This window comes from Spermophilus citellus (genome assembly GCF_964194105.1).
Source record: "Spermophilus citellus genome assembly, chromosome: 3".
In the NCBI taxonomy this organism is placed as follows: domain Eukaryota; kingdom Metazoa; phylum Chordata; class Mammalia; order Rodentia; family Sciuridae; genus Spermophilus; species Spermophilus citellus.
This window is the reverse complement of record NC_138184.1, coordinates 156,628,604-156,641,154: the sequence shown is the minus strand read 5'-3', so window position 1 is coordinate 156,641,154 and position 12,551 is coordinate 156,628,604. Positions and strand designations below refer to the sequence as shown.

The following is a 12,551-nucleotide window of genomic DNA, read 5'->3' as shown; positions in this document are numbered from 1 at the left end:
ACTTTCCATAGAGCCTACTTTTGAGAATGCTCTTGGAAACAACTCTGTGCATCACCAGCAACACATTGAATTTCCAAGAGGACATCAGAAATTTAAGAGCAGCAAGGACAACCTAAACTGGTTGCTAAGGTGACTTGGACTGGGCTGCAAGATCAGTAGGGGCAGTAATTTGCTTATGTGGGTCCTAGGGATTCAGTACTGGGGCCATCACAATTTTAAGAAAGTGAGAGATGTTAGACATGTAACAAAGGAAATGAAGGAAGAAAATACTGTATTCCATGATTCTCTATGAGGAAAAGGCAATACATGGGCAGAGAAAACTTAAAGAAATAACATGCATAATTAAGATATTTTGAGCACCCTAATACCTGAAAAGAGTCAACTGTATTCTAATAAACTCTTATTGATACAAATATTCTAACAGAAATTGCTCCGTTCTTCATAAAAGATCGTAGAAAAATAAAGTAATTCAAGTGGATCAGAAATCTGTCAGGACCTAAATCTTTATTGGACAGTCCTTAAATGTTTTAAGACTTGAGAACTCCACTACTTTAATCATAATACAGTTTTTCTGGAAAGGAAAATTTTCACATAAACTGAAATATTAATCCTATTTTTTTTAATCATTCAGTGGTGCCAGGATTAATTCCCAGAAGGACTATTGATTCAATAGTGGGAGAATGACCCTTAGTCCTCTGCTTCCTCTTACAAATGTGACCCAAATGCTTCAATAATACCAGAGTGGAATCTTTCACATATTTTAAATTTTATGAACAATAATTAGAGCATCTTACATTTCCACCATAAATTATTATTTAAAATGTATTGAGATGTACAGATAATCCTCTGTGGTAGACAAATCAGAAATGCTTGTTTCCATTTACAGAGGTTATGAAACAAACGTGGCCAAATTAATAATTGGCCCAAGATTACAGATTTCTTCCTCTTTTTACCATATGATTATAGCTATAAACTTATACTCCAGCAAAATAAAAACTAAAGCTCATCTATAAAAAATTCAGTTGTCTTCCATGTTCATGTCAAAGTTCTTCCCTATCAAGGGATACTGACTTAAAAGAAAGTAGACCGAAGGCATCATAGGGTGAGAGAGAATTCTGGGTAACATAAACCATTTGGTGTGATAGTAGTTTACTCCTTTTTCTTGCCCCTGGAATGATAACCACTTTTTATCACAAACCTCATGGGGAGTCATAAAACAAATCAACAAAAGAATGAGAAGTCAATACAGAATTTCACTGAGTTTCCCCATACCTTCAGAAGCTACTGTCTCCTGGTCCATGGATAACTGTAACTGTACTACAAGAGACAATCCAGGAGGGGTTGTTCAGTGCATGGCAGGAATCATGATAGGACTGGCCTTTTTATACAGAAGAGGAATAGCGATGAAATCTGAAGAATACATTATTCTTAAAGGATCACTGCTATTGGTTCCCTGGTTCTCTGAAGGAGACTTCCAAAACAATATGCATTCAAGTGCTGTTATTCTGTGCTTCATTTCAAACACACACACACACACACACACACACACACACACACACCCGTCCAACACATCTCTGCAAGATTTTTTTTTTATCTGAGAGTACTCATTATTAAATAGATTTATTTACAAATTCTAACAACAGAGGTTTTGTGTGTCCATTTTTCTTAGTTTAATTCAAGTTTTATGCTTAAACAAATTCACTTATTTCATTTCTTTTTTCTTTATAGTGTTTGGATAACAGAATGGTTTCACGACTTGCAAAGGATGTTAAATTTCAATATCTGCCATAAACATCACATTCATTTGCTTCCTCAAGAATGAAAACACCTGTTATAGTTTCTTGTTGATTGCTGATTTTTAAATGAACATTTGGATGAAAAGTAATGTTTACAAAGATAACATATATAAAATATTCAAAAACAAAACAGCAGAAATGAAAAACAAAACAGAACAAAACAAAAAAATCCAAATAGAAATCCAAAAAGTTGATTTTAACAAAACTATAAGGCCTATGTGTGTAATGAGACCCACTGAGCCAGATGCAGTGGCATATGCCTGAAATCCCAGCTATTAGGGAGGCGGAGGCAGGAGAATCATAAGTTCAATGCTAGTTCAGGCAACTTAGTGATACCCTGCCATAAACTAAAAAAATAAAAAGGGCTGGAAATGTAACTCAGTGGTTTAGTGGCATAACAACCCTGGGTCCAATCCCTACTACTACTACAAAAAAAAAATAGTCCTCATTAACAAAAGAAAAGACATCATATTAATGAATAATTCTAAAATAACACTTAACTAAAAAATGTATTAACACCTAAGATTAAACCTGTAATTCAAAATAGCACTACTCATGTGTCAGCATATATGTTTTTATTAAGATAGAAGAAATGTTTTTATTAAGATAGAAGATATATATATATATATTTTTTTTTAATCAAAAGAGCATCTTTCCTCCTGTTGGATCAGGTAGAAGATGCATGCATTGGTTCCCTGCTTTTCACTAGACTCACTAGACATCCTGGTGCTTCATCTTGGTCAGCTGGTCAAGATGATGTGAAGAAAAGACTAAACTATAAGCAATCATTACCATCAAGTACAAAAAGTATGGTCAGACCATCACTAATTAATATATTGTTTTATTCTTTCTGAATTATTTACCAAAGTATGTATCCACTTGCATATGATCATGGATAACATTACACAGCATCTACATGTTTGAACATGAAATATGTCTCAGATCTATTTTCTATTGAAGAGAATTTTAATGTACTCATTCTCCTTTAAATTACTAAAGACCTTACTAAAAAAATCCATAATCCTTTGGTGCAAGAAATCTAAAATTAGAATTTGCTGATACTCATTGATTTTCTCTCTTTTACTATTGTTCTACAAAGATATTTTTAAAACATGAATACTATACACTTAGTAATAAAATGTTTCATGTAAGTGTTTTGGGTAAAGAAGCATTTATTGGGGAAAAATATCAGTATATTAAGGATTATCAGAGGAGATTAATATGAATCATGAGAAAAAATTTAGTGCTTTTAGATATAAAATATTTTTAAAATATTGTTATGTTTGTGTTTCATTCATAGAAACTGAGTTTTACAAATAGCAGCTAATTCTTTCATTAAATCAAAACCAAATTACTAATTTCAGTATTAATGGTTAGCTTTGACATGTTTAAAAAAGGTAGAAAGTACTTAATAGACCTGTCTTCAACTATGAAATGAACAACTGTTCAGGGAAATGGAATTGTTCAAAGATACATTTTCTTTCTGCCAATCTGTGAAATATAATATAATTATTCTCTTTTAATGAATCTCTCAACTAGGAATAATCTTTTAGCACTTGAACAGGTAAAATATAATGATAATGGGAACAGCTTTGTAAATAAAAGGATGAAATGAGATTGTTATTTTGTGCTATATTATAGGATAATTAGATAACAGTGCCATGTTCATCAGGCATTTTTAACTTTCTCAAAAAAGCTCTCCAGGGTTTATTTAAATTAGTCATGTTTATCCATGTAGACTTTTAGTCTTATTTCAAATGACTGGCACCTTATAATATTCAGGCCTCAATATTTAGCCTAACCTGATTAATAGCTGATACTGTACAGCAGACAATAGACCCTACCTAAAACAAATGTTAAAAAAACAGAAGCCCTAACATTATAAACTCATAGTTTATCAAGGGAAGAATAATGGAACTGTTTTTATTAAGATAGAAAAACTGTCACTTAATGTAAAGGGACTGTTATTTATACAAATTTCTGTCAATTTCTAAAAAAAATGGACTGGGCTGAATACTATCCTAGAATGTACCATGCATATGTTAATTAGCTCTAATAAATGACGATATTCATGGAAACTAAATTCATGGCAAGGGACTCCAGAAGTTGGTCCCTTTGGTTAACTCAAACTCAATTATTCAAAGATAATTAAATAAACGGTAGAATTTAATTCTTTTAAAAACAGGTTTCTGTGCTGTTTACTGAGACCCCCAGCACTTTTGGTAGTTAGACAACTGTGCCAGGAGGACCAGGTGTAGAGTGTGTCCATTTTATTATATCCATAAAGGTTATCAAAAAATTGTAAATAAAAAAAGGTGAAGTTCAAAGTTCAAAATTTCCCTGATATTACTTCAAACCTTTAAATGAGATGTCAAACCACAATACGGTATAACTGAATATGAATTCTCATCTAGGTATTAGTGGTTAATTTTTCCACCTTAATGGAAAGGAAAACATGGTATTTAATAGCGATTGGAAAAAAAAATTAGAACCATGACTTAGGTTTTAAACAATGTAGTTAATTTCATGCCTTCTTAAAGAGTTTTTTCACATTTATAATTTTAAAGTGCTCCCTAAGTTATTGTCATGTCTCTAGATAATAGAAAAAATCATTATAAGTCCCCTTGGGGACATATACCTCCTGATATTCAAATAATTACCCTCAAAGGACAAGGTTACTATAGTGCTTTATATTTAGAAAATTTGTATGGATGGTCTCATATTTGAGATATAAAATTTTTGTGGACACGATTTGAATTCATGTTCTACAATGTTATTTAACTGGATGAAACTTATGTAGAGAACCAATATTTATTTAACTTGAAAATCTATTTTGTATTTCCACCACTGTGTAACCAACCTATATATACTTAAAATTACTTTTCAGCCTTAACCTGGGTAGAAAACCTGCCATTATTTTCAACAGACACAAGACTGGACATATAATGTCACAGAAACAATGTGATAATTTTATCACCAATATCAGACATGTACATGTACAGAAAATGACATGTTAAAACATTTGTATTTTCCATCTGGTTCTGAAGTTACAATAAAATCAATTGTTAGAAATGTGCAATATGGCTCAGGATAGCATTTAGCATTTTGAAAACAAAGAAGGTATTCTGCCTTCAATGCCATATAAGCTAAACAGCTTGGGGTTTCATTAAAAGCCCTAAGTAAATGAGTCCCTTTCCTTGGTCCCTTGCACCTATTAGATTGACTGATAAATCATATACTTTTCAACATGCAGCTGTTACACAAAGCACATTTTTTGCACATTTTCCCAGATTCATTTATTCAGCCATTCTTATCTTTTTAGATTTTACCCATTTTTGTTTTCAGGAGTAAAACCTAAATGGCAGTGATTTAATTTATGTTTTAGAAAACAGAACTTTCCTATTTAAATAATTATCTATTATTTTCAATACAAAATGACTTCGCAGCTATACCAATTCTACCATAAGAAGTTCTAGAATTCTACCAGATGTCAGATTTTGGTTTTAGAATCATATTTAATGTATGATTTTTAAAAATTGGACTGTTAAATTAGAGAAAAAGGGACAATAATAATGGCCTTAAAAGCATAAAGTTATTTTATACAGCTTCAGAAGCAACATAGAGTATTCTAAAAATTGTCCTTCACTATTTTCAGTTGTCCCTAAATATTAATTTATTCATATTTCTGGCTTCTGCTTTTAAAGTTCCCAGAGGTTAGCATTTTGTGTGAAGTTTTTACAGTACTATGACAAGTAGAAATTTCAAAAATGCTTCTTAATAACATTATATGCTTTATCACATAGCTAGACCAAAGATTATACCTGGTCCTATATTTTTATTATATTTTTATGTAAAAGAATTGTCTTCTGTGTTACAATTTACTTTTGTTACTGATTTATAAACTTTAAAGGCATACTTACATTAAGAGTTATGAGTTACATAACATTACGACACCCAGATATATCAGGTAATCTTAATTGCAAGCAGCAATTCTGATATTGAGATAGCTTTATTAAGCATATATTTGATTATTTGATTGTCCATTTCTGAAATTTTTCAAAAGAGGCAATTGAAAAGCATATGATTAGGAACTCATTTGGAATTATCTTAAAGGTTACTAGGTAGCAAATGTTTGAATCTATTTATTTTCAACTAATGCAATTATCTTGGTATTAGAATATGCACATATTTTTGTGAAATGAAACATCTCAAATACCATGATCTTTTTTTCAACAATTTAACATCCAGGTATAATAATGCTGCATGAAGTTCTTTTCTTGTTTCTAAATTTAATTGATTTAATCACTGAATTTAAATGCTTGGAAATTGTTCTGCTTGCTGGGGTTTGAATGCCAAATACATCATCTACAGTTCTAAAATGAATATTGCATTTATATTTAGACAACTTAAAATACTGCCTTCTAAGTTACCCTAAATAACCCATAGAAATATCTGGAAAAATTGGTAATAATAGATGACAAATGTCCATTACCATAAACTTTCTGATATACCTAACTTCTGCAAGGTATTGCAAGTAATAGTTTTACTATTTAAATGATTTTTGTGCAATTCTCCGGTTAATACAGTGTAAAACACACATAGATTAATCTCACCTCTTCCAGAGATCATCACCCCATTTTCAATATGAAGATATTGAAATTACATATAGTATTACTCTTCAGAGATAAAAGGAAATTCAAATTTTGACAAACTTTGCAGACATTCTCTAATTCATTCTCCTTGATCAATTTGGTTTGGATTGATTTGTTTTGGTTTGTTTGTCTTCCTAATTTCTGGAAATTTTTTTAAAAAAACTGTAATGATAAAGCCATTTGATGTACTCTGACATCACATCAGATAGATAAAAATAAACAGGGATATAGTCTTCTATGGATACACAGTGCTCCAAGAAATCAAGTAAGGTGTGATAAAGGCAGGTTTGGTATAAAGTATCTAGAAAAGCTTGTTCTTGGGAAATCACTACATAGTAAATTTTATGCAAGAAGACCACAAAGAATAAAAATAGTTTTTATACTAAGTAGTCATGCTTGGAGCTATGTCAAAGATAAAAGGTGGTAGAAGTTGCCTATTTCAGTTTTCTAAACTTTAATCTGTTTTGCCCCACCTTCATAATTTTTGCCACATGTAATTACTTCCTACGTTATTATTTATTTTGTTTTACTCTATTTTCAGTTAAATGAATTTAGGTCAAATGAAAAATTGCAATTACCATTATAAATAATAATTTAAAACAGCATTACTAACAGAAAGAAGACAACTATAATAGTAAGTATATATGAAACTAGTGAACTTTAAAGTATTTGTGAACCTGCTAAACCATCTCAGTTTTCATGAATGAGTGCTTGGTGGGCTTTGATAAATTCTGACCAAATTAAAAAAAAATAGGGTTGTTAAATGTGAATGAAATTACTGAAAATTTCCTGGATGACATAATATGTTAATCAGTTTTTAAGATAAACTTTCCTGTGACAAGTACCTGGCTAGCTATACTATGTGCAGGGTAGACAGACATCTACTTAATGAGGTTTCAAGCAGGAAGTCCAGCTGCTCTTGGCAGCACCTCCCTTAGCTTCTGGCAAATGCTTGAAACTCTATGGTTTGAATGTAATTACTTCTGCTCAGTCATTTTCAAACTTTTTAAAGCAGTCAACAACTTTTGTTTAAACAAATGAAGCAATATTTTAAAAACAAGTAAATAAAAGAGAAAATCAAAATTTTATTTGTACAAATACATTTCAGAGGTTCAAGTTGTTAGCATTTTCAGTTAGTTGATTTACGGGAATAATAGGACTATTTTGATGAAGTCAGTTGCAATGTTACAGCCATCCTGCCTTTCTTAGATTTCTACATTTTATTTTGGTTGCATGGTATTGGGACTATCCTGATGCAGATATATAATTAAGTAGATGAACTTTTTGCATCTTACTTGGTCACATTCTGATTCCATTAGTGGAAAGTGTAAGAGTTTAACTTGACTATTCAAAGGTACATCAATTAGAACTAAAATAGGTCACATTCCTTGAAAGGTCCTCACTTTTGGTTAAAAAACAGTTTTCATATATTTGTTGAACAGAGTAGGGAAGAAAAGAAGTACTTTGGATTAGACAAAGGGGAATGAAGGGAAGGGAAGGGGAATGGAAATAGGAGGTAGTAGAATGATTTGGACATAACTTTCCTATGTGCATGTATGACCACACAACCAATGTAATTCTGTATCATGTATAACTAGAGTGAGAAGTTATATTTCATATATGTATAACATGTCAAATACATTATATTACCATATATAATTAATAAGAACAAATTTAAAAAAATAAAAAATTTAAAAGTAGTTTTCAAAGGTTCTTTGGTAATCCAAAGTTTTCAAAGGTGGCTTTTGTAATCTAAAGTTTTCCACTTTAGTTAACAGAAATTTATTATATAATGTTATTTCTGCCTGGTTCATATTCTTTTAAAGTTTAAATTAGTAGGATTTATTTTATTCTGCATAAAGACCTAAAATATTTAATTTCATGCCTGGCTCCTTAGCCACAGTTGTGAATATGTTTAAATCAAATTTTCTCTGACTAAAGCATGCTTGTGATATACTTTGGTATAACCCTATTACTGGAGCTAGTTAATTAACGCAATTTCTTTATGAGCAAAAATGCTACTAAAAAGGATCTTTGTTTTCATTTAAAATATTGGTGTTGTAACCTTGTTTTCACTTTTGCTGGTTGGTATGTGCTGTTTTGTTCTTGTGCCAAAAAATGTGTCTGAATTTGCTGGTCTTTTAGTTCCACTGAGTTCACATACACTATGGTGGTAATGTGTCCATTTGTAGAATTTTTCTCATTAAATATGGAAAGGCATGTTCTTTTAAATGACCACTGAAGAGTTATAGACTTTCCAATCAATGCCACAGTTATTTATTTATATGTGTGTGTGTGTGTATGTGTGTGTGTACACAAATGTATATGTGTGGCATGTATATTTTTCTTTATCTCCTTCAATCCATCTATTTCTTTCTCTCTCTTTCTCTCTCTCTCTCTCTGCCCCCCACCCTTTCATTCCACTCCTTTTTTCTAACTAGAGAGAAGAAAGAAGCAGAGAAAGAGGAAAGCCAGAGAAAGCTGATTTTGTCTGGTAACACAAGTTAATCATTTGAGAATAGTATGGCAATGTGTTTTTATAGAATATAACATAGGGTATTTTTTTTATTAAAGACTTTTTTCTTGTTTCAAAATACGGCCATGTTTGACCCAAGTTTTTATAGAGCTGCTGAAGAATTACAGTTGTAACTCAGTGGAACACAGTATGAAAAATAATGTTTTAGCTAGAGGCCTTTATTTCTTTAATGCAAATACCTCTACCTCCATGTGCAATCATTCATTTATACATTAATGTGAAGAAATTTATTAGACATCTTTCTGAGGTTAATTTAGAAGAGGGGGAGGTAAAGATGAACTCAGCAACTAAAAGACATGGGAAAGATTAAATATTAAGGCTGGGAGCATTGAAAATCAACTTGGCTTACTTTACAGATTTACTTAAAGACTATGCTATCTTTATATAATACACTTACTATACTTATAAACACACACACACACACACACACACTCACACACACACACACACAGAAAATCCCTACTGATTTAGATGAATGTGAGTATAAATATGTTTCAGAATTGAGTCCAAATATTTTAGTATATTTCAATGAAATGATAATATAATGCAATGAGTTACTTATAATTTTATTCAACCTTGAATTAAGTCAACAGTATAATTTGCAACAAATAAATTTATTGACTAAAAATGTTACAATCTTATGTGAATATCTTCAAAGATTGCAAGCTAGTGAATTGTTCAAGAGTCCCAGATCACACATAGCTTGAAGATATTGAGGATATGATGAACCAAATTTAATCTTGCACCTTTGGTCTATGAAATTTATTTAAATAAATTTAAAATATAGTGTACACATTTTATTAATATCAATCTGCTTATTAATAAAATATCTTATCTCTATCACATGAATTTAGTTATATGCTTCTTCCCCCACCACACAGAAATACTTTCTAAAGTTTAGGGGGGAAAGTTTCCATTCCAAAATATAGTAAAAAATTAGTTGCAACTTGTGATAAATTTTTAAAGAGTCATACAATGACCTTCAAAAACTATACACTTACAAAAATATATTCCTGACTCACAAACCCAGGATGTTCCCACTTTCCTCTTTCTCAGTGTGTATGGGAACTTAGATCTAATAGTTCCACATTAGGGAAAAAAAAAGGCCGAAATGGAATACAGAGGTTTTCCTACATTTATGGCAGTAAGAATCAATGATAATAGCTGTGACTGGTTTGTCTGGGCTTTATTTCAATCATACATTCTTGAAAAAAAAATCATATAAATATCACAGTTAGTGAGACCAGGCCAATAGAATCTCAGAGTTAGTGAGACCAGGCCAATAGAATCACAGCTCTGTGCAGGGCTTCACACACATATGTCCATAGAGATGTTTGTTTGGATAGAGTACAGCCCTGTTTCTTAGAAACTTCCAGTGTATGAATGTAGGCAGCTGAGCCACTGGGAACCAATTTGGACACATACTGTAATGTATACAAGCAAAGGATCTGCCTAATATTGTAATGTAGTGGTCAAATAGAAAAACAAACCAACAATATTTTTGTATATATTATTTTATATGTGCATAGTACAAAATATTTGTAAAGAAAGAGGGAGTGTATATATATATATATATATATATATATATATATATATATATATATATATAAAACAGAATAGTGCAATCTGTGGAATTCAAAAGAAAACTTTATAATTTGGTCTTAGTATGTTTCTTAGGCTAATTCTAATTTTCAGAAAATTTTAAACATTTTTAAACTCTACTAATCTTTAAGATGATATTTAAATATGAATACAATATTAATGTCAATATCTTCTAAAAGCTAATAATCATATTTATTTCCTACGTACTATTAATTCCTATAGGGCAAGCCTCTCAATTTTTCTAGGTATGTCTCCTTTAAAGTGCTATTTTGTCCATATTTTCATATAGTTATATTGCATTCTGAGTATAAACTATTCTAATTGACTTTTTAAAATCTTGCTTATACTGAATTCCATAGATATTCACTATTACTTCTACATTTCAGAGGAATCAAAACTTCTAGTCATTGTCAGGTCTTAATAACCTTTTCCTTCTAGAGCATACCCAACTCTTTCTCCATCTATCCTTGTCCCTCTCATCATGATACTGAATTCTGTATAACAGAAGTCACTGCCTATTGCAGACACCTAAATTAATTACCAGTTACCCCCCTCAAAAAAACAACAACATAGAGCTATTTACTACCACAAGTCCACCAACTATCTTCAAATTTTATTTATTTTTTTACTTTGACAATGTGGCCTTATTTCTAAGGCAATCAGTGGTAGTAGGTAAATTGTAGAAGGTAAAAAGAAACATCATATACATTCATTTTATTGATTTTTTAAATTCCTATAGATTTTATGAACAAAGATATTACTTTGTTTATAAAATTTACCAAGAAAAATTAGGTGTCACATCCCACTGTGAAATATATTACAGTGGAGTTGAAAATTCTTCCCCATAGTCATTGTATCCTATTTTATTAGTATTTGCTCTTTGTTTCCCAGGTGTCCTTTACTAACTCTATGGAAAAATAATAGCAGATAGTCATAATTTATTGTAGAACATTGAAACATTCCCTGATATATGGTTCTTAGAACAACAGTTTAATGTAAGACAGTTCAGTATCACAGCCTGACTGAAGAAAGACAAGAACAAAACCTCTTAGGATTCAATCTTAGACATGCCTAAACTAGGTCCTTGTTAAATTTGTACATCCTGACTAAGATGATTACATTCTAGAAGAGCTAATGAATAACCTATCCTATTTTACTATCCATTACATATATAGCACACATTTTAATTTTTGTGGGAAAAAACCCTAATCAAAGAATGAGAACAAAGAAGGAAAATATTCAGAATCCATTGTGTAATTTAGTAAAACTTGGGTATGTGATACTATGAAAAATACTACTGCATAAATATATACGTTTGAGTGCAATGAAAAACTCTTTAAAGGTAGCCTTTGAATTCAGATTAACAAGCAATTTGACAGTTAGTTGTTAGGAACCTTACCTTGACTTGCAAACTTCAACTCTTTGGCATCTGTGAGTGTGGTCCTTTTGTCAGACCCTTTCTTCTCTATCCGTCGATGGCTTCTTCTTTTCTTAGACTCTCCCCAGAGGTTGGATCCTCCATGCATGCTTGGTATATTCAAAATAGCAATTCCTTCCAGAGAGATGTTTATTAAATCAATCTGTATGCCATCACACTGGGAAAAAAAAAAGGAACATAGACTGGAACATAATTTATCTTTCTTTGATTTTTTCTTTATCTTTAAATAAGGGCTTTTAAATTCACCATTGTACCTTTTCTAAATAAGCTTTTCAAGAATACCTAAATGCTTTTTATAAATATCAACATAAAAGATAAATCAGTCACTAGCATTAACCTATTATCACTAATAATCCTTAAAAAATGATAAAATTAAATCACTAGAAAACTTCCGAGAGAAACATGTTTAGTGTCTACAAATGTGTATCCAGCTGCAAATTTCCAGTATGTTACAAGGAGGTTGATTGTAGGAAGAATGGTCAAATTTGAAGAAGAAATTTTAATGATTGTCACCTGACACCTATTCA

At 31.0% G+C, this 12,551-nt stretch overlaps 1 protein-coding gene across 1 annotated transcript in view; it reads right to left on the bottom strand.

Annotated features, from left to right (window-relative positions):
* Window positions 1-12,551, bottom strand: part of DGKB (diacylglycerol kinase beta) — a 680,640-nt gene that overhangs the window by 141,939 nt on the left and 526,150 nt on the right. Inside the window, exon 23 of the mRNA XM_081286832.1 lies at window positions 11,986-12,181. Coding sequence (XP_081142958.1) covers window positions 11,986-12,181 — 196 coding nt within the window. The remainder of the gene's footprint in view (window positions 1-11,985; window positions 12,182-12,551) is intronic.